General features: G+C 41.2%; 1 protein-coding gene across 1 annotated transcript in view; it reads right to left on the bottom strand.

Moving 5' to 3' along the window:
* KNTC1 (kinetochore associated 1) overlaps window positions 1-23,961 on the bottom strand; it is a 1,377,837-nt gene that overhangs the window by 331,911 nt on the left and 1,021,965 nt on the right. Inside the window, exon 52 of the mRNA XM_053701768.1 lies at window positions 8,479-8,528. Within this exon, the coding sequence (XP_053557743.1) occupies window positions 8,479-8,528 (50 nt within the window). The remainder of the gene's footprint in view (window positions 1-8,478; window positions 8,529-23,961) is intronic.

The raw sequence follows: 23,961 nt of genomic DNA, 5'->3' as shown, positions 1-23,961 counted from the left end.
AATAACACCGCAGAGCCGAGAGCTCAGAAACTCTGCGAGCAGAGGAAATAGCAATAAGAAACAAAACTTTCCAAGATAACAACTTAATATCTACAGAATGCATTGGCTCAAACAGAGCCTGCTGCAAAACTCTAAGAACTAGGTTAAGGCACCAAGGGGGAGCAACAGGTTTAAACACAGGCCTGATTCTGACTAGTGCATGACAAAAGGATTGAACATCTGACACATCTACCAGAAGCTTATGTAAAAGAATAGATAATGCAGAAATCTGACCTTTCAGAGAACTGACTGACAACCCTTTCTCCAGACCTTCCTGGAGAAAAGAAAAAAATCTAGGAATCCTGACCCTACTCCAAGAGAAGCCTTTCGATTTACACCAATATAGGTATTTGCACCATACCTTATAGTAAATTTTACGAGTGACAGGCTTGCGAGCCTGAAGCATGGTATCAATGACTGACTCAGAAAACCCACGCTTAGCCAGAACTAAGCGTTCAATCTCCATGCAGTCAGCTTCAGAGAAACGAGATTTGGAAGGAGGAAAGGACCCTGAGTTAGAAGGTCCTTCCTCAGAGGTAACCTCCAAGGAGGAAGAGATGACATATTCACTAGGTCTGCAAACCAGACCCTGCAAGGCCATGCAGGAGCTATTAGAATTACAGACGCTCTCTTCTGTTTGATACGAGCAATGACTCGTGGAAGGAGAGCAAATGGAGGAAACATGTATGCTAGCCTGAAATCCCAAGGAACCGCCAGAGCATCTATCAGGGTGGCTTGAGGATCTCTTGACCTTGAACCGTACCTTGGAAGCTTGGCGTTAATATTATTTATTATTATTCTTTATTTATAAAGCGCCAACAGATTCCGCAGCGCTGCCCATGGGTAAAAGGATAAAAGTACAATGGAGAAACAATACAATAAGAGACAAAATTTTACAGACAAATACAGGGGGAATTGAGGGCCCTATTCCCGTGGGAACTTACAATCTAGATGGGTAGGAGGATGGGAAACAGGAGGTGGGGACTGCAAAGTTGAGAATGATATTAGTGAGGAGATAGATGAGTGAAACTGTTAGGTAAGTGAAGTTAATTTGTTAATGAGTCAGGTGATAAGCTTCCCTGAACAGAAAGGTCTTTAGGGAAGGTTTAAAGGAGGAGAGGTTGGGGGAAAGTCTGGCAGCTCGAGGAAGTGCATTCCAGAGGGTTGGTGCTGCACGAGAGAAGTTCTGTATTCTAGCATGAGAGGAGGTGATGGTAGAGGACGCAAGAAACAGGTCATTGTTGCATCTTAGGGGGTGGGTTGGAGTATATTTGTTGATGAGTGAGGACAGGTAGGGTGGGGCAGCATTGGTGAGGGCTTTGTAGGTCAGGGTGAGAATTTTGAATTTAATCCTGCTGTGAATGGGGAGCCAGTGAAGGGACTCGCAGAGAGGTGCAGCAGAAACAGAGCGTTGAGAGAGGTGGATTAGCCTTGCAGATGCATTTAGGATGGATTGAAGGGGAGAGAGGGGGAGAGAGGGAGGCTACATAGTAAGTTATTACAGTAGTTAAGTCAGGAAATTACCAGGTAGTGGATTAGCTATTTAGTAGTTTCAGCACCTAGAAACGGACCAATTTTAGAGATAATCCGTAGGTAGTTGCGGCAGGATGAAGAGAGCAATTGGATGCGGGGAATGAAGGACAGATTTGAGCCAAGTGTGACTCTGAGGCAGCGGACTTGGGGTGATGGGGAGATAGTGGTGCCGCCAAAAGTGATGGAAAAGTTGGAAACTGGTGTAGAGTTAGAGGGGGGGGGGGGGGATTAGAAGTAGTTCGGTCTTGGACATGTTTATTTTTAGGTGGTGAGAGGCCATCCAGGAGGAAATGCCAGATAAGCAGTCGCTGATGTGAGAATTGACAGAAGGAGAGAGTGCAGGCAAGGGTGGAAAGGTAGATCTGGGTATCATCAGCATTGAGGTGATAGTTGAAGCCATAGCTGTTGATGAGTTTACCCAGTGAAGAAGTGTAAATAGGGAAGAGTAGAGGACCCAGGACAGAGCCTTGAGGTACTCCAACAGACAGAGACAATGGAGAAGAGGAGCCACCAGCAAAAGAGACGGAGAAGGATCTGTTAGAGAGACAAGAGTGTATCCAGGAGAGGGCAGTGTCACAGAGCCCAAGAGAGCTGAGAGTCCGTAGGAGAAGGGGATGGTCAACGGTGTCAAAGGCAGCAGAGAGGTCAAGTAAGATGAGTATAGAGTAGTAGCCTTTGTTTTTAGCAGAAAGGAGATAGTAACCATGGTGAGGGAAGTCTCAGTTGAGTGTTAGGGACGGAAGCCAGATTGCAGGGGGTCGAGCAATGAGTTGGAGGACAGGAAGTGGGTTAGGCGATCAAAAGCTAGTTTTTCAAGGATTTTTGAAGCTAAGGGGAGTAGTGATATGGTGCGGTAGTTTACAGGAGAGTTAGGGTAAAGGGAGGGTTTTTTGAGGATGGGGTGACCTTTGCATGTTTAAAGGAGGCAGGGAATGAGCCGGTAGAAAGGGATAGGTTGAATATATGAGTAAGAGCCGAAGTGAGGGTGGGAGACAGAAGGTATTAGATGTGAAGGAATAGGGTCAAGTGGGCAGATAGGGAGGTGTGAGGAAGACAATAGGGAAGCCACTTCACTCTCAGTGGTTGGGAGGAGGGTGCAGAGAGTGGCAGAGGAGGTGACTGGGAGCGAAGTTGGGAGATCGCAGGCTTGTGTTGGGATGTTTCTTCGGATGGTAAGTGTTTTATTGATAAAATAGTCAGCCAGGTCTTGAGCACTGAATGCAGATGAGGGGGGTGGTGCAGGTGGATAGAGGAGAGATTTGAAAATGGAGAAGAGTCTTTTAGGGTTTGGAGTGAGTGGATATAAGAGAAGAGAAGTAGGTTTGCTTAGCTAGGTGAAGGGCAGAGGTGTAAGAGTGAAGAATGAACTTATAGTGCATGAAATCAGGTTCAGAGTGGGATTTCCTCCAGGCACGTTCAGCAGTGCGGGAGCATTTTTGCAGGTGGCGTGTTTGCTGGGAGTGCCAGGGCTGAAGCTGACGACGTGGGGCTTTGCGAAGTTGGGGCGGAGCGAGAGTGTCAAGTGCAGAGGAGAGGGTATTGCTATAGTGGGTTATAGCAAGGTCAGGGCAGGATATCGTGGAAGTGTGGGGGAGGCGTATTTGAATAAGGTTGGAGAGTTGGGGAGGGTCTACAGTGTGCAGATATCTACAGGTGCGGGGGCGAGGGGGGGGGGGGAGTAGGTTAAGCCTGTATATTAAGATTAAAGGTGAGCAGATAGTGGTCTGAGATGGGAAATGGGTGACAGGCAACATCGGAGAGAGAGCAGAAATAGGAGAATAACAGATCAATAGAGTGTCCATCGTGGTGGGTAGGAATTAGGGTGGATTGTGGATGAGATGCCATCAGATCCAACTCCAGCACCCCCCACTTAAGGGTTAACCTGGAGAACACCTCCGGATGGAGAGCCCACTCCCCGGGATGAAAGGTCTGTCTGCTCAGAAAATTTGCCTCCCAGTTGTCCACTCCTGGAATGTGGATGGAAGATAGAAGACAATTGTGAGCTTCCGCCCACTAAATAATTTGAACCACCTCCTTCATGGCCAAGGAACTCCGAGTTCCACCCTGGTGGTTGATGTAAGCCACTGAGGTGATGTTGTCCTACTGGAATCTGATAAACTGGGCTAAGGACAACTGAGGCCAAGCCATCAGGGCATTGAAGATTGCTCTCAACTCCAAGATGTTTATGGGGAGAGAAGACTCCTCCCGAGTCCATAGGCCCTGAGCCTTTAACGAGTCCCAGACTGCTCCCTAGCCTAGCAGGCTGGAGGGCGCGGTCACAATCATCCAGGAGGGTCTCCGTAAGCATGTGTCCTGAGACAGATGATCCTGAGAAATCCACCACGAGAGAGAGTCTCTTGTCAACTGGTCTAGATCTATCCTCTGAGACAGATCTGAATCATCTCTGTTCCATTGTCTGAGTGTGCATAATTGCAGAGCTCTTAAATGGAATTGAGCAAAGGGAATGATGTCCATGGAAGCAACCTTCAGACCAATTACCTCCATGCATTGAGCCACTGATGGCCGAACAGTAGACTGGAGAGAGAGGCAAGAGGAGAGAAGTTTGGATTTTCTGACCTCCGTCAGAAAAATCTTCATAGATAGGAAATCTATGATGGTCCCTAAGAAACACACCCTTGTAGCTGGAACAAGGGAACTATTCTCCAGATTCAGTTTCCATGCATGGGAATGTAGAAAAGACAACAAGATCTCTGTATGAGAGTTTGCTAGTTGAAAAGATGGCACCTGAACCAATATGTCATCCAGGTAAGGTGCCACCGCAATTCCATGAGACCCGACAACTGCCAAGAGAGCCCCCAGAACCTTTGTGAAAATTCTGGGAGCTGTGTCAAGGCTAAACGGAAGAGCAACACATGGAAAGTGCTTGTCTAGAAAAGCGAATCTCAGGAACTGGTGATGATCCCTGTGTATGGGAACATGAAGATTTGCGTCCTTAAGGTCTATGGTCGCCATGAACTGACCATCATGGACCAAAGGCAAAATGGAACTAATGGTTTCCAATTTTGAAGCACGGTACCCTGAGAAATTTGTTGAGACACTTTAGGTCTAAATTGGGTCGAAAAGTTCCCTCCTTTTTGGGAACCAAAAACAGATTTGAATAGAATCCTAGACCCTGTTTCCTTACTGGAACTGGAACAATCACTCCCAGGGAGGAAAGGTCCTACAGCTTAAGAATGCCTCTCATTTTCCCTGGTCCGCAGATAACCTTCAGAGGAGGAATCTGCCCCTGGGAGGACGAGTCTTGAATTCTATTTTTTAACCCTGAGATACTATATCCACAGCCCAAGGGTCTAGTTCATCACCTATCCACGCTTGTGGAAACAAGGAAAGTCTGCCCCCCACTTGATCCAATCCCGGACTGGGGGCAGACCCTTCATGCTGACTTAGCCTCAGATGAAGGCTTCTTTGATTGCTTCCCCTTGGAGGAGGGAAAATGAAGCCTTTTGAACCTTGAAGTTACGAAAGGAATGAACAATTTGACGTCCCTTAGGTCTATTTTTCTTGTCTTGTGGTAGAAAGGACCCCTTTTAAGCCCATAATTTCAGAAATTATCTCCGCCAGACCAGGACCAAACAGGGTCTTACCCTGATAAGGTAGCAACAGGAGCTTGGACTTGGAGGTAACATCAGCTGACCAAGATTTTATCCACAGAGCCCTGTGGGCTAGGACAGTGAAGCCAGACATCTTGGCTCTCAGTCTTCCATGTTGGCATCAGAGATAAAGGAATTGGCTAGTTTGAGAGCCTTAATCCTATCTTGGATCTCCTCTAATGGAGTCTCCTCTAAAATCAAATCGGACAAAGCATCACACCAATACGATGCTGCACTTGTTACTGTGGCAATACAAACTGCACGTTACCATTGTAGACCCTGATGAACATACATTTTCTTTAAATAAGCCTTCAGCTTCTTGTCCATGGGATCCTTAAAAGAACAGCTATCCTCTATAGGAATCGTGGTTCTCTTGGCCAGAGTAGAAATAGCCCCTTCTACTTTAGGCACTGTGCGCCATGAGTCTCGAATGGAGTCAGCAACAGGAAACATCTTTTTAAAGACAGGAGACGGGGAAAAGGAATGCCTGGCTTATTCCATTTCTGTGTAATGATCTCCGACACATGGTCTGGAACAGGAAACACTTCCACAGAGGAAGGATCATCATAGTATTTGTTAAGCTTACTAAATTTTTTAGGGTTGACAGCGACAGAAGAATCAGAGTCGTCCAAAGTAGCCAGTACCTACCTTAGAAGTAACCGAAGGTGTTTAAGCTTAGTTTACTTCTTCAGAATTAGTCAAAGGATTTATACTATCAGAGTCTGATATTTCACCCTCAGAAGCTACCGAGGTATCCTCCTCATCCGACTTATGGGGGAGGTCAACCATTGCAGAAGAAGATGGAACAGACACCTTATTATCAGAAAAATGCTTTGATTTCCTCTTGCGCTTCCCCGTCATGGGAAAAGCAGATAAAGCCGCAGATACCGCAGAAGATACCTGTGCAGCAAAATCTATTGACACACACTCCTCCAGGAGGCTGAGAGGAACTGCAGGGCACTGTATGTGAAGCCGTTGAGGCTTGGGACGTTTGAGGAGAAAGCTGTGGCATTGCCTGAACAGCATCATCCTGAGAGACATTAGGCTCAGAAACAAGTAACTTATCTTTACATTTTAAGGTTTTTTTTAAACATGAGGAGCAAAATTGCATAGGCAAGACAATTTGAGCCTCCAAACATAGTAAGCATTTATCAAAAGGAACAGACTCCTGTTCATAATCCATAGCTGATAAAGTACCCAAAAAGTAAGGAATGTCACTTTAAGAAAAAAAGTTTTTTCTAACTACTTAAAAGCCACCACTACTCTTACTCAAGAGATTATTGTTGACACAGCTAAACCCAAATCCTTGCTTGCAGGGAAAAGTACCCAAAAATTAAATACAATCTTCAGACACCAACTTCATGTCCTCCATTGACAGAGGCAAAGAGAATGACTGGGGGTTATGGGTAAGGGAAGTGACACTCAACAGCTTTGCTGGGGTGCTCTTTGCCTCCTCCTGCTGGCCAGGAGTGAATAATATCCCATTAGTAAATGGAATGATGTTGTGGACTCTCCATGTCTTAGGAAAGTAAATCCCATAAATAAATTTGCAAATGATGGGGCAAATTTAGTCCCCATCGCAGTACCGCAAATCTGATGTAAGAGATCTTTTTCAAATGTAAAAAAATTATATTCTAATACAAATTTAATTCATAATTTTAAAAAGTCAATTTGTTTCTCAGGGAAAATCCCCTTTTTCTTTAAAAAAAAATGTGCACACGAATCAATGCCTAATTTGTGTGGAATGATAGTGTACAAGGATGTAACGTCACATGTAATAAAACACATCCCATCATTGCACTCAACTGAGGAAGTCTGCATAAAATTGTGGGCCTCAGCCCATTCTAGAATTTGAGATACTTCTCTCATCGCTAAGGAACTTCTCGTTCCTCCCTGATGGTTGATGTAGGCTACCGAAGTTATATTGTCTGATTGGAATCTGATAAACTGGGATGACCCCAGAAGGGGCCAAGCCTTCAGAGCATTGAAGATTGCCTGGAGTTTCAAAATATTGATTAGAAGAGAGGACTCCTCCTGAGTCCACAGCCCTTGTGCCCTCCGTAGTAGGGTAGTAGTCACAATCTCCCAGGACGGTCTCAAGAAGCAGGTGCCTTGGGACAGGTGATCTTGACAGAGCCACCAAGAGAGCAAATCTCTCGACAGGCTGTCCATTACTATCTGTTGGTACAGATCGGAATGGTCGCCGTTCCATTGTCTCAGCATGCATAGCTGTAAGGGTCTGAGATGGAATCTGGAAAAGGGAATGATGTCCATACAAGACACCATGAGTCTAATAACCTCCATACACTGCGCCACCAAAAATCTCAAGGAGGCCTGGAGGGCAAGACATGCTGATGTTAGCTTGCAAGGTCTCTGATCTGTTAGAAAAGATCTTCATCAATATAGACTATAACCGTACCCAGGAAATTCACCCTGGTATTTGGAGTAAGATAACTCTTTTCCAAGTTTATCTTCCATCCGTGTGATCGAAGAAGACTGAGAAGGAATTCAGAGTGCTCCCTTGCTAGACGAAAAGATTGTGCTTGTACCAAGATATCATCCAGGTAAGGTTCTACTGCAATACCTCTTGTTCTGGCAACCGCTAGAAGAGCCCCCAGAACCTTTGTAAATATCCTTGGAGCAGTAGCAAAGCCAAACGTAAGTGCTATGAACTGGAAGTGCTGGTTATTTATTGGAAACATCACAATAAATAATGGAATTAACAGCCTACGCTCAATTCACATATATCAAAATAGAGAGTTGCACAGAGGAGGAAAGAACCAGAAAGGAGTAAATTGTGCAGGTAATGGTACAGGAACGCAATTCCCATACCAAAAGAGTTTAGAAAACCAAGAATTTTCCGAGTTAAATTACAGGAAAGGAAACAAAATAAATAATGAAAGTATATCGCAAAGTATTTAAACTACACACACTTAAACATTTTATATCACAATTTCACTCTCTTTAATATCTCTTAAGGAACCAAGATAATAACTTCCATTGACACTTATATAAAAAAAAAAACTGCCACAATTTTAGAATGAAATTAGAGGAATTAAAATACATTTTAACACTGGGAACACATTTTTCACAGTTTTGAAGAAAAAAAGCAACATCACCTTATAGGCAGTTGAATGTTGTCACATATTAACAATTGTATTTTTATTTTTTGATTCTCTCTGGAAATGAATAACCCATCAATTGACCCTTTAATCCTTCAAATGGAAAGTAGAATTCAGCAACTAAGTTCTTTAAAATGTAGAATTTTATTTTGGTTTAAGCTTCTTAAACATACCTTCTGAGGTCTTCGTCACCTTGTATGTCTCCAAACCCATCTTTCTCCTTCTGTAAAATAAAATTTAAATAATGTACTATGCAATAATTACAGGCAGCATATTAAATATTATTTGTGAGACTTTTGTATTTGTATTCTTCAGACATTAAAGTGCCATAAAACATGTTGAGATCTGTGCATATACTAAAAGGGCTAATTAAGTAAAAATAGTTGGCAAAAAAATTGTTTAAAAATTGTTGCCAAGTATTTTAAAATAATTTTCAAAAATAAGCAAAAATACTTAAATTGCCATGTTGTCTCAAGTACTTTGCTTCACCCCCCTTATCAGTGTTTAGACGCAGGCATTGTATTTCAACTGAGTTCACAGCTTCTAGGCATGCTCCAGCAGATAATACCTATTTACTTTTGTATTCTACCAAAAGCAACAATAGCTAAAGATACAGCCATAAAAGAAATTGTGTGGGGGGAGTTAGAGCTTTACAATTCAGAAACGTAAAAGAAAGGGTTAATGGTGAAGCACTGCAGTATAAATTGGCAGGTAAAGTAATTAAAGTACATATTATATTTTGTCTCTATGCCAACTTGTTTTATGTCCCTTTAAGAGGTTGAAATCAACCAAATAATTCACCCTTCAACTCCCATTACGTGTTGAGGAGGCAAAAACTTACAGATCTTATCAGGAGGATGAGGTGCTATGAGTTATTAGGCAATCTGAAAAAACGGTGAGATGTTTTAAAGTCACAGGTTTCAACACATGAAGAAGGAACCACATTCTCCTTGAATAAATGGTGTAGCAAGGCATAAAGTGACATGTACTCTCTGTCTCCCCCCCCCCCCCCTTTCTCTATTCTCTATCACTCCCTTATTTCTACACCTCTCACCCCCTCCCCTTCTATCTCTACCGGTCTAATCTCTTCTCTCCCCTCTAACCTTTATCCCTCTCAACTCTTTACTTTATCTCTCTTTCTCTGCTCTTTCCATTGTCTCTCCCACTCTCCCTCTATCTTCCTTCAAAAATACATTAAATTAAAAAAGTAAAACATCAAATAATGCGTTAATGTGTTTTCAATATAGTACAGGGTGAATTGAATTTTCAAATGACTCAACTTTTTTGGAATACCCAAGGCCACGAGCAATGAGAAATAAGGATGGGATAAAAATAACTTTTTTCGGGGGGGCGGAGCCAACTGCCTAAGAGAGAAGACGCACATTAATGGAGCTCCTGAAGATTGACTACTAAAATCCTGTTTCTAACAACCTTCTGTGCCTACATTTGTCCCTTAATCTATTCTTAGAATGGCAGCCTGTTCCCTGCACCTTGCTTCTCTACTTGTAGAACTTAGCGAGCAAGCTGACAGGCAATTCTATAGCTTGAAAGCTGTCTTTACAGAGCTGCGCACTCAAGATGGCGTCTCATCCTCACCCAGTTCGGGCCCTAGTGAGGGGGATCTTACTGAGGCTATACTATTCACAGAATACCTTCCAGATCCACTGCTGGAGGGGAGTCCCAGCTGGAGAATAGCTGACAACCTGCCTACTCTAACGGGAAGAAATCCGGCACCTCTACTTGCAGTAGACTTACACCACATGGCTGGTGATTACCAACAACAAGGGGAAACCCCACAGATCACTGCTGAACGGCGCTCGCAGCCATCCGCTGCTATATCAAAACTGGAGCCTCATCGTTTAGCTCAAAGAGAGACACCCCCGATACAGAGGAAGGAGATGATTCAAGAGAGCAGCATAAACACCTCATCAATCACTCCCAATGAAAAGGCGAACCATGCTGCTATTAGGCGCTTTCCCTTGAGAGATGTGTTTCAAAGCCCCAGACCGGGTAAGACTGTCAGCGCTACAGATAGTGTGATATATATCTTTAGTGAGCTAGGTAAGCTCTTGGTTCCGAGGCCCCAAGGAGAGCGGACACCGCTCAACAATGCCGACACATCTGCCATATGGAAGCTGGGGCGATCACTCATTGCGCCTCAGACAAATCTCAAGATGGGCATCGGATAAGTTATCTATGACTACTCCCAAACTAATTACTAACTTCTTCTAGCTACAGCAGGGACTTGCTGCTTATTATTCTGGAGACTTGGTCGTAGATGAAAACCTAACAGTTGGATGACTTTGACCGAGCCTATCCCTCTGAGAACATTTACTATGAGACATGGTTCTTAATTGTTATTATAGCACTTGCCTGTTCCTTTTTATTTTCATGTTAAATGTTTTTTTTTTTCTTGATTTGTTTGGAGGGCTGTATAGTAAACTCAATTGGTCTATAGCTATTTTAATGGGATGGCTCTCTCAAATATATATTCTCACATAGCTACCTGTGATTTTGTGAGGTAGACAACACTCTCTACACCAGTTTTATGTTTCACAGTATAGCCCCCCTGTATATCAAGAGCTGTATATATCTATAGTTTATAATATTTCTGGGTAAATGCTTTACTATACATAGATTATGTAGATAAGGCTGAATTAACGCTTTCCTCCCCAGGTCTTTTCCAAACTTGCAACAAGCTATTGAACTATCTGATGAATAATGATTATACATTTGTTGCTGAATTTTCTAATTCCCATATTGCTTTCAAGCACTTGTTTATTCGAGTGGACCAGCTAAAATACAGGCTTAGATTCTGCAGAATAATCAATATAGCATACCTAGGTTTGTTCTTTAAACTACACTAACCATATAGGCAGAGGCATTTACCCCCTCCTAATGTTGTTATATGCTGACCGGGGTACTGCCAGACTTATGTTATTTGAGTATAATTTATGTATAGGCTTATGCGCACTGTTACTTCTGGGCTGTAAGATTGACCTTTATGCACAAGTAGTGTAAATTAGAGATAATATAAACCCCAATGGGGTAAGTATAGCACTAGTGTCAGAATATATTAAGATTATTAAAATCGGTTAAGTTATTGCTATACAGTTATATATATAGATTGCTAGCATGCATTGCCACATTTGGTACTTCATTCCTATATGTAGGCTAGTTCTTATCTAATGCTAATTCCTATGGTGTTAATTGACTTTTATATTTGCTGCACTGCTATCAATGTTTTTACACCATATGTTGCACAGTTTTCTCCATTTGCCTACAGATAGAGCAGCGTGGTGTAAACACTCATTATCATCTCCTGGCATTGATGCGTAGTCTCCCCAATGACTCTTCATATAGAATATATATCTGGGTTATATATCTTTCTATACCCTGTCTTCCCTTGTATAATTTATGTCATAGTGATAGGTATCTAGATAACTAATATACAGGTCAGGGATGAAACTTCAGTTTATCTACTTATGGGGATTAGATATATATAGGTGCAGCAAGGTTTAATGCTAATTTTCACTTCATAATCATCTCATGGGCAGCTGTTAAGGTGGGTAGACTAACAGGAATCTGTACAATACCAAACCCAGACACGCACTCTGATTTTATATTATACTGTGCTTTAGGATACCAATGAGGCTTATCACTTATTTCGTCGCAAGGTGTTTTACTATGTTATTTACATATCTGTTTGCGACCATATTAGAGTAGTGACAACTCAATTAACACAGTTGATGGCCTATTTCTACCTATTGTACTATATACTTAAGTGCTTAATACGTATCCTTACCCTAGTTCACTACCCATGATTATAGTCAACATATGGCATAAACTTAAAAAGATACTACTCCTCTGATCACACTAACGTAGATTATATATGAAATTTGTTCAATTACATGTCTTTGACTACATATGTCCACGTGATTGCAATTTAACTAGTCTATTATTATTTCCATAATGATATTATTCCTGTCTATTGCTATGTGAGTAAGAGGACTCTGTATTATTGGCGGGATTGTTTGTTCTAGTGTATATATATCTATGTGTTATCAAGTTTTGAGCATTGCAAATATTGGAGATTGGTATTATGCCTATATATGAGGTGATATACTCTTTTACTTACTTCATGATTGAAATATATACATGATTGGTGTGGATATGATGTTAGTTACTCCACACTGTTGATACTCAATTCTACTGTGCACTATTATGCTCTTTTGACCTGCTGCCCACTATATCCCCCTTTAATTATAAAATACTTATATCCCCATAACCCTGCTCCTTAGCTAAATTTAAGGAGTCAATATCTTATAGTTTATTTGTTTCCCAACAGATCATTCAGCCTACATCACCAAGATTAATAGGCCCCTCCAAGTCTCCTACTATTCTCCTATATTCCTATGGCTCCGCCCTCCACTTTTTATCTCCCTAATAAGCATAGCGGTGCTTACCCGCTGAATATCCCCCTTCCCCCACTTATTATACATATATTCATGCTCCTTTTGAAGCTATTAAAGTACTAGATTTCTGGTCATCTGATATCTATTATCTCCTATATTCTAGGTCCATTGGGCCTAAAACAAAGCTCCTTATAGGCCAGATACGCATGACATACTTTGAAGCTCCTAACGAGCTAGACTCCTGACCATCAGATAGCTACTATTTTTCATATTTTTGGCCCATGGGCCTGAATCTTTGTTTCTAACAGGTCAGCCACATGTGATATATTATTGAAAAATAGAGGTTTCATTAGCCTTTCACCAAGCTATTGTATGATATCCGAAATTTTTGTTCTTTTTGCAAAATGGTGTATTGTGTTTTATGTATGTTCTACGCAAAAACCTCAATAAAAAATTTATTAAAAAAAAAAAAAATAACTTTTTTCACAGTGAAACAAAAAACCACAACCCAAATAGAACTCAAAGAATAAACTGGGTAAAATGCAGTAAAAAAAGACCAACAGGCGAAATGAAAGTTATCCTGAAGCAACTGCATGAAGAACTTTCTACCGCAGGCTGCCTTAATAGAGGCAAAAAACATCAAAATGATAGAAATGAATAATAAAAAAAGCTACCTTGCAAAATTGGTTAACAGAAGCCTCATTCTAAAAAACCCAATAAGAAAAAAATGATCTTTTAGAATGGACAGATGGAGGCTATCCCACCTCCAAGTAAGCTTTATTCATCAAATATTAACCAAGAAGCCAAAGAAACAGCAGCTTCCTGCCCCTGGAACCTGAAAAGTAAACAAACAAACTAGAAGTTTGAATGAAATCCTTATAATACTTCAAGGCTCTTACAACATCCAAGTTATGAAGAAGGTTCTATGAATAACTCTAGGTCGAATAAGACAAAGAAGGGACAACAATTTCCAGGCTTACATATTCGAAGACACAACCAAAGGAAAAAGTCAAATATAGTCCACCAAATTGCCTTATCCTGAAGAAAGATAAGATAAGGAGAATCACATGAGAGAGCAAACATCTCAGAGACTCTTTCAGCAAAAGAGATAGCTAAAGTAGGCAAAACCATTAGGCACGCTACTACTGGAGGAAACCAGTAGGAAGCCAAAACCAGTGGGTCTGGAATGGGAGTATATCAACAAACCAACAGGAAGAGTCAAAGGACAAGTCCCTGCGACACCTGTGGAAAGGCTTGTGACTAAATCCCAATAGGTGAAAAATATGCTCTACCTATACTCCAAATACACCCCTCCAAAAATCATTGTACTTAGAGGGGAAATGGGCTTCAACCAGGTCCCCTCTCACTGAAGAATCAAATGCACATCTTCATTCTTCACCTTCCTGAAACCAATTTAAAGACAAGACTGTGGTGCCAATGTTATGGGAGGGGTTTTATAGGGCTCTTTGGGTTTGGGAATCTTTGCCTCCTCCTAGTGGCAGGGAAGAGTAATTCCCAGGAGTAATGGATTGTGGACTCCCACCACTTGTATGAAAGAAATACTACCCTTAAAACTGTAAACTGACAAGAAATAAAAAACACAATATTTATGTTGAAACCTGTAAAACAGATTAAAGATTAAATGTTCGCAAAATTTTGTATGAGTGAATAACCAACATACATACACTCACATGAAAAATGTTGACTATATCTGTGCAAAGTAAAAGTAAGACTGACAATAAAAAGGTAATTTATGTAAGAACTTACCTGATAAATTAATTTATTTCATGGTGGCAAGAGTCCACAAGCTGTTTACTATAGGATAAACATTCCTACCAGGAAGAGGCAAAGTTTCCCAAACCTCAAAAGGCTTACGAATAGCCAAGTGGTGAGGTTTTTAAGGAGTAAAACCAATAATGAAGAGCAGGAAAAAAAGATGTGCTTTAAACAAAAATATACTCCAAATGGGTGGGGCCTCATGGACTCTCGCCACCTATATGAAGCTGTTACGTATAGGATATAATACCCAAGATGTGGGTGTCCACGAGTAACAAGAAAGGGAAGGATAAAATAAAAACAGCTTTTTTAACTGAGAAATTAAATCCAAAACCCAAAATAATGTCTGTTATGACAAATTTAAAATATAGGCACAGTTATCAAACTGAAACAACTGTCTGAAGGACCTTTCTACCAAAAAGCTGATTCTGACAAGGCAAAAACATCAAAATGACAAAATTTGCAGAGACCAAGTGGCCGCTTTGCAAATTTGATCATTAAAGTCTCATTCTTGAAAACCCAAGATGTGGCAACCAATCTAGTAGAGTGAGCCGTAAGCTGACCCGCATCCAGATAAGCTTTGGAAATCAAACGTTTCAACCAAGAGGCTAAATAAATAGCAGAGGCCTTCTGGCTATTCTTAGGACCAGAAAAAAGAACAAACAGACTAGAAGTCTGTCTGAAACCCTTAGTAGCATTAACATAAGAAAATCCAAAGCATGCAAAACATTTTAATAGCATTTTTAGGATTAAAACACAAGGAGGGAACAATGATTTCCCTATTAATGTTGTGTGAGTTTAACAACTTTAGGTAAAAAATGAAAAGTAGTTAAGATAATCAACTTAATCCTGATGTAAAATCAGATAAGGAGACTCACAGGAAAGAGAAGAATTAAGAAATGCTTCAAGCAGAACATATAGCCAAAAGAAACAACACTTTCTAAGAAAGTAGTTTAAAAGAGACATTGTACACTATATTTTTCTTTGTATAAATGTTTTGTAGATGATCCATTTATATAGCCCATCTGGGAGTTTTTTTGAAACAATGTATAGATTTGCTTATTTTTTACTACTAGGTTAAGACACCAAAGAGAAGAAATAGGCCTAATGACAGGTTAATCTAATTAAAGCCTGAACAAAACAATAAATATCAGGAAGATTAGCAATTTTTCTTTGAAACAATACAGAAAGGGCAGTAATGTGTCTTTTCAAAGTACTGGCAGACAAAACCCATATCGTAACCATCCAGAAGAAACCTAGGAATTCTAAAAGAATGCCAGGAATAATCATGGGAAGAACACCATGAAAAATAAGTTTTCCAAACTTTGTGATAGATCTTTCTAAAAATAGGCTTGCAGGCCTGAATCATAGTGTTAATCACAGAGTCAAAGAATCCGCTCTATGACTGAGAACTAAACGTTCAATTTTCATGCTATCAAGTTTAGAGACTTTTGATCTGGATGGAAGAGGGGTCTTGAGAAAGAAGGTCTGGCCATGGCGGGCAACTGGACATTCGGACTAGATATGCATACCAAATCTTATGAGGCTACGCTGGGGCTATCAGGATTACAAATGATAGTTCCATTTTTATTTTGGAAATCACTCTGGGAAGCAGAACCAGAGGGGGGAATATATAAGCAGGTTGGTAAAGGAACTGCAAGAACATCCAACACCTCTGCCTGTGGATCCCTTGACCTAGTAAGGTATGTGGAAAGTTTGTCATTTAAACGAGAAGCCATCAGAATTATTTCTGGTAGGCCCCATAGTTGTAAAAAATTAGATAGAACACATCTTGTTGGAGAGACCACTCTCCTGGATGTAGGGTCTCACGACTGAGGTAATAAGCCTTCCAGTTGTCTACACCTGGGATGTGAATTGCAGAGATGAGGCAGGCATTGGTTACTGCCCAAGAAAGGATTCAAGATACCTCTATTATGGTTAGGGAACTTCGAATTCCCGCTTGATTATTGACATAGTCCACTGTTGACATTGCCTGAAAACGGAGATTAGATTCCTTCTTTAACAGAGGCCAAGCCTGAAGGGCTTTGAAGAGAGCACAGAGTTCCAAAATATTGATTGGCAACCTCACCTCCCGAGGATTCCAAAATCCTTCTGCAATCAGAGAACCCCCACACAGCTCCCCAACCTGTAAGACTTGCATCTGTGGGGATCATAGAACAGGTAGGACAAGCAAAGAAAGCCCCCTTAAGAATAGACAGGTGATTTTCTCACCAAGTCAGAGATAGGTGCGTATAGGGCTCTAAGAATATCTGTTGTGATATTTGAGTATAATCCTTGCACCATTAGCGCAGCATACAAAGCTGAAGAGGTCTCAAATGAAAACGAGCAAAAGGGATCACTTCCAATGCTGCAAACATGAGGCCAAGTACTTCTATACACATTGCCACTGAAGGGAATGAGAGACTGAAGGTTTACACAAGCTGAAACCAATTTTATTCATCTCTTTTCTGTTAAAGGGACACTGAACCCAAATTTTTTCTTTCATGATTCAGATAGAGCATGCAATTTTAAGCCACTTTCTAATTTATTCATATTATCAATTTTTCTTCGTTCTCTTGCTATCTTTATTTTAAAAAGAAGACATCTAATCTTTTTTTTTATTCAGAACTCTTTAGAGCACTTTTTTATTGGTGGATGAGTTTATCCACCAATCAGCAAGAACAACCCAGGTTGATCACCAAAAATGGGCCGGCATCTAAACTTACTTTCTTGCATTTCAAATAAAGATACCAAGAGAATGAAGAAAATTTGATAATAGGAGTTAATTAGAAAGTTGCTTAAAATGCCATGCGCTATCTGAATCACAAAAGAAAAAATTTGGGTCCCTTTAAGGAAAGAGTCATGGACACAATCTATCTGGAAACCTAAAAAAGGTGACCTTTGTCTGAGGAATCAAGGAACTCTTTGGTAAATTGATCCTCTAACCATGTCTTTAAGAAACGACAATAGTTATTTTGTGTCAGATTCTACAAAATGAAAAGTTTGAGCTAGTACCAAGATATTGTTCAAGTAAGGAAATACTGCAATATACTGCATTTTGATTACAGATAAAAGCGTACTGTGAATCTTAGTAAATATTCTTGGAGCTGTTGCTATGTCAAATGGGAGAGCAACAAACTGGTAATGCTTTTCCAGAAAAGAGAATTTGTTTAGAGTTTTCAGATCCAGAATTGGTCTGAAAATGTTTTCCTTCTTTGGTACAATGAAGAGATTTGAATAAAATCTTATCCCTGGCTCCTGTAAAGGAACTGGAACAGTTACCCACATATATTCCAGATCTGAGACAGAATATAGAGAAACCTGAGCTTTCATAGGATGTTTTGGAATATGGGTAAGAAAAAAAACTCCCTATATGAGGTTGTATTCTAAATCCAATTCAATATCCCTGGGAAATAATGTTTTGAATCCAGGGATTTTCGACAGATTCTAACCAAGATTTTTTTTTTCTTTTTAAATCTGCCCCCTACCAGTAGTCCTGGGTTCGGGGATGTACCTTCATGAGGTCTTAGAGGCTGGATTAGGTTTCCTATTCTGCTTTGATTTATTCCAATTTGAAGATGGTCTCCAGACTGAACCAGAGGATTTAGAATTCATAGAATCCAGTTGAGACCCAAATAATTTCTTTTCTTGGAAAGAAAGGGACAGTAATCTAATTTTAGACACCATGTCAGCATTCCAGGATTTAAGCCATACGGCTCTTCTGGTAATAATAGCTAGAGACATGCTTTTGATGTTGATTTTCATAATATCAAATACTGTATTGCAAATAAAATTAATTGCATATTTAAGTAAATTCAATAGATTAGAATATTCAGGGTCAGTGGAAAACTGCTGTGCAAGACAAGAAGGTAGAAGCAGCAGCCACGTCAGCAATAGATATAGCTGGTCTAAGTATATAACCAGTATGTAAATATGCCCTTCTTAGATAGATTTAAGTTTTCTATCTAAATGGTCTATAAAAGAAGTACTGTCTTCTAGAGGAATAGTAGTGCAACTAGCCAGAGTGGAAATGGCCCCATCAACCTTGGGAACCGTTTCCCATAACTCTAAGTAAGCAGCAGGTAAAGGATATAGCTTTTTAAAGGCGCATTAAACACTTGATTGCTAAAAATCATTCAAACTAACTTCTACTGTGTAATAATAAAAAACTGAGTACAGCTCTTTATGCTGTAACTTCAGCTTACACAAAACATTTCAAGAAGATTGTTTCTATTACTATACATATCCAGGGATTGATGCAGCTATGTATGCCACCATATTTTAACAGCACAGGAGTCACATGACACGCACTTCATATCTCCCTAGAGTACCTATAATTTGTGCATATAAAAAACACAGCAGCAGCAGCACTCAATGTTATGCAGACAGAGCTTGTGCTGCAGTTTATGTTATAAATCTGTTACAGGAATAAAACATTTTATTTTTATGTTTTTCTATGCAAATGAAGCTTACTTTTTCAAAAGTTACCACTGACATTCCTAATGTGTGTGAATGTACACAGCACTCGGCAGGGTTATACATGTAAATCATTCTCTTCTCTGACAAGCTCCGGTCTGGAGAGGGAGGGGCCGAGGGGGGAGAGAGAGCAGAGAGAGACTCCGTGAAGAAAAGAGACTGAATAACTCATGCTGCAAATACTTTTTCCTGGAGATTTGTTCTATACAATATTTTATTTTCATACATCTACATTACAAATATACAGTAATATATGTATTGCAAATGTATGAAAATAAAATATTGTATAGAACAAATCTCCAGGAAAAAGTATTTGCGGCATGAGTTATTCAGTCTCTTTTCTTCATGGAGTCTCTCTGCTCTCTCTCCCCCCTCGGCCCCTCCCTCTCCAGACCGGAACTTGTCAGAGAAGAGAATGATTTACATTTATAACCCTGCCCAGTGCTGTGTACATTCACACACATTAGGAATGTTAGTGGTAACTTTTGAAAAAGTAAGCTTTATTTGCATAGAAAAACATAATAATAAAATGTTTTATTCCTGGAACAGATTTATAACAAACTGCAGCACAAGCTCTGTCTGCATAACATTGAGTGCTGCTGCTGCTGTGTTTTTTATATGCACAAGTCACATGACTGCTGTGACCCAGTGTAACGTGCGTTCTAAGATGGCACCTTACATGGGAGAATCAAGCACCTTATTAGCATTCATCTTCAAATCGATTTTTTTTTCAACACTTAGGGGTAAGGTGAACAAATAAACTAGACAGTAGTGATTACTTGATTTTAATTCATAATAAAACATACTTTTTAATTATTTTTATCAGGTGTTAAGTGTTCCTTTAAAGAATAGTTAAAAGAAACATTCCTTAGCAATCATATCAGAGACAGCATCAGGTATAGGGAAAATCTCAGGGAGATTGACAACAGTTTTATATACTGAGTTCAAACGATTACAGGGTTTATCATCAGAAGGTTTAGCTTATTCAATCCCTAAAGTGACTAAGACCTTCAAAAGAGAAAAACAGAATTTATGCTTTCCTGATAAATTACTTTCTCTTGTGATTTATCGAGTCCATGGATTCATCCTTTACTTGTGGGATATTCTCCTTCCCAACAGGAAGTGGCAAAGAGAGCACACAGCAGAGCTGTACATATAGCTCCCCCTCTAGCTCCACCCCCCAGTCATTCGACCGAAGGTTAGGAAGAAAAAGGAGAAACCATAGGTGACTGTAGTTTAATCCAAAAAAACTACCTGACTTAATAGCCAGGGCGGGCCGTGGACTCGATACATCACAAGAGAAAGTTTTATCAGGTAAGCATAAATTCTGTTTTCTCTTGTAAGATGTATCCAGTCCACGGATTCATCCTTTACTTGTGGGATACCAATACCAAAGCTTTAGGACACGGATGAAGGGAGGGAACAAGACAGGTACCTTAAACGGAAGGCACCACTGCATGTAAAACCTTTCTCCCAAAAATAGCCTCCGAAGAAGTAAAAGTATCGAATTTGTAAAATTTGGAAAAAGTATGCAGCGAAGACCAAGTCGCAGCCTTGCAAATCTGTTCAACAGAAGCCTCATTTTTAAAAGCCCATGTGGAAGCCACTGCTCTGGTAGAATGAGCAGTAATTGTTTTGGGAGGCTGCTGGCCAGCAGTCTCATAGGCCAAACGGATGATGCTTTTCAGCCAAAAGGAAAGAGAGGTAGCAGTCGCCTTCTGACCTCTCCTCTTACCAGAATAGATAACAAACAATGAAGTTGTTTGTCTGAAATCCTTGGTTGCTTGTAAATAGAACTTTAAAGCACGAACCACATCAAGATTGTGTAACAGACGTTCCTTTGTCGAAGAAGGATTAGGACACAGAGAAGGAACAACAATTTCCTGATTAATATTCTTACTAGACACAACCTTAGGAAGAAAACCGGGTTTGGTACGCAAAACTACCTTATCTGCATGGAAAACCAGGTAAGGTGAATCACACTGTAAAACAGATAACTCTGAAACTCTTCGAGCAGAAGAGATAGCTACCAAAAACAAAACTTTCCAAGATAAAAGTTTAATATCTATGGAATGTAAAGGTTCAAACGGAACCCCTTGCAGAACTGAAAGAACTAGATTCAGACTCCATGGCGGAGCCACAGGTCTATAAACAGGCTTGATTCTAACTAAAGCCTGACTAAACGCTTGAACGTCTGGTAACTCTGCCAGACGTTTGTGTAAAAGGATAGACAAAGCAGATATCTGTCCTTTTAAGGAACTAGCTGATAATCCTTTCTCCAATCCTTCTTGGAGAAAGGACAATATCCTGGGAATCCTAATCTTACTCCATGAGTAACCCTTGGATTCGCACCAAAAAATATATTTTCGCCAAATCCTATGGTAGATTTTCCTGGGGACAGGCTCTCTAGCCTGAATCAGGGTATCAATAACCGATTCAGAGAAACCACGCTTAGATAGAATTAGGCATTCAATCTCCAAGCAGCCAGACGCAGAGAAATTAGATTTGGATGTTTGAAAGGACCTTGTATTAGAAGGTCCTGCCTCATTGGTAGTGTCCATGGTGGAACAGATGACATGTCCACTAGGTCTGCATACCAGGTCCTGCGTGGCCACGCAGGCGCTATTAGAATCACCAAAGCCTTCTCCTGCTTGATTCTGGCAACCAGACGAGGGAGGAGAGGAAATGGTGGAAAAACATAGGTCAGATTGAAGGACCAAGGCGCTGCTAGAGCATCTATCAGCACCGCCTGGGGATCCCGGGATCTGGACCCGTAAAGAGGAAGCTTGGTGTTCTGACGGGACGCCATCAGATCCAATTCTGGAGTGCCCCATAGCTGAGTCAGCTGGGCAAATACCTCCGGGTGGAATTCCCACTCCCCCGGGTGAAAAGTCTGACGACTTAGAAAATCCGCCTCCCAGTTGTCTACTCCTGGGATGTGAATTACTGAGAGATGGCAAGAGTGATCCTCCGCCCACCTGATTATTTTGGTTACTTCCATCATTGCTAGGGAACTCCTTGTTCCCCCTTGATGATTGACGTAAGCTACAGTCGTGATGTTGTCCGACTGAAATCTGATGAATTTGGCCGCAGCTAGCTGAAGCCATGCCTGAAGAGCGTTGAATATCGCCCTCAGTTCCAGAATGTTTATCGGGAGAAGAGCTTCTTCCCGAGACCATAAGCCCTGAGCCTTCAGGAAGTCCCAGACTGCACCCCAACCCAACAGACTGGCGTCGGTCGTTACGATGATCCACTCTGGTCTGCGGAAAGACATTCCTTGAGACAGGTGATCCTGAGACAACCACCAGAGAAGAGAATCTCTGGTCCCCTGGTCCAACTGTATATGAGGAGACAAATCTGCATAATCCCCATTCCACTGTTTCAGCATGCATAGTTGCAGTGGTCTGAGGTGTATCCGTGCAAAAGGGACTATGTCCGTTGCCGCTACCATTAGTTCGATTGTCTCCATGCACTGAGCTACAGATGGCCGAGGAATGGAATGAAGAGCTCGGCAAGTAGTTAAGAGTTTTAACTTTCTGACCTCCGTCAGAAATATTTTCATTTCCACCGAGTCTATTAGGGTTCCTAGGAAGGAAACTCTTGTGAGGGGGGAGAGAGAACTCTTTTTGATGTTCACCTTCCACCCGTGAGACCTCAGAAAGGCCAATACAATTTCCGTGTGAGACTTGGCTCTTTGGAAAGTCGACGCCTGAATTAAGATGTCGTCTAGATAAGGCGCCATTGCTATGCCCCGCGGCCTTAGAACCGCCAGGAGGGACCCTAGCACCTTTGTGAAAATTCTGGGAGCAGTCGCCAACCTGAAAGGAAGAGCCACAAACTGATAATGCTTGTCCAGAAAGGCGAACCTGAGAAACTGGTGATGAGCTTTGTGGATAGGAATGTGCAGATACGCATCCTTTAAATACACGGTAGTCATATATTGACCCTCCTGGATCATTGGTAAGATTGTCCAAATGGTCTCCATCTTGAATGATGGGACTCTGAGGAACTTGTTTAGAATTTTGAGATCCAGGATTGGTCTGAAAGTTCCTTCTTTCTTGGGAACCACAAACAGGTTTGAGTAAAAACCCAGCCCTTGTTCCGAAATTGGAACTGGGTGGATCACTCCCATTGTATGTAGGTCTTCTACACAGCGTAAGAATGCCTCTTTCTTTGTCATGTCTGTAGACAGACGAGAAATGTGGAACCTTCCCCTTGGAGGGGAGTCCTTGAATTCTAGAAGATATCCCTGGGATACAATCCCTAAGGCCCAGGGATCGTGTACGTCTCTTGCCCAGGCCTGAGCGAAGAGAGTCTGCCCCCTACTAGATCCGGTCCCAGATCTGGGGCTACCCCATCATGCTGTCTTGGAGGCAGCTGCAGGCTTCTTGGCCTGTTTAACTTTGTTCCAGCCCTGGTAAGGTTTCCAGGCTGACCTGGGTTGCGAAGCGTTATCCTCTTACTTTGTAGCAGGGGAGGATGAAGCGAGACCGCTCCTGAAATTCCGAAAGGAACGAAAATTATTTTGTTTGTTCTTTATCTTAAAGGACTTGTCCTGAGGGAGAGCATGAAATAATCTCTTTCAATTCAGGCCCGAAGAGGGTTTTTCCTTTGAAAGGGATGTTCAAGAGTTTGGATTTTGACGACACATCGGCCGACCAGGACTTTAGCCATAGCGCCCTGCGCGCCAAAATGGCGAAACCTGAATTCTTTTCCGCTAACTTAGCTAGTTGGAAAGCGGCATCTGTGATAAAATAATTAGCCAGCTTAAGAGCCTTAATTCTGTCCATAATGTCCTCATATGAGGTCTCCGTCTGAAGCGCATCTTCCAGCGACTCGAACCAGAAAGCAGCTGCAGTAGTTACAGGAACAATGCACGCAATAGGTTGGAGAAGAAAACCTTGTTGAACAAAAATTTTCTTAAGTAAACCCTCTAATTTTTTATCCATAGGGTCTTTAAAAGCACAACTGTCTTCAATTGGTATGGTT

This window comes from Bombina bombina, chromosome 2 (genome assembly GCF_027579735.1).
Source record: "Bombina bombina isolate aBomBom1 chromosome 2, aBomBom1.pri, whole genome shotgun sequence".
Lineage (NCBI taxonomy): Eukaryota > Metazoa > Chordata > Amphibia > Anura > Bombinatoridae > Bombina > Bombina bombina.
This window is presented reverse-complemented; position numbering and strand designations above follow the sequence as displayed.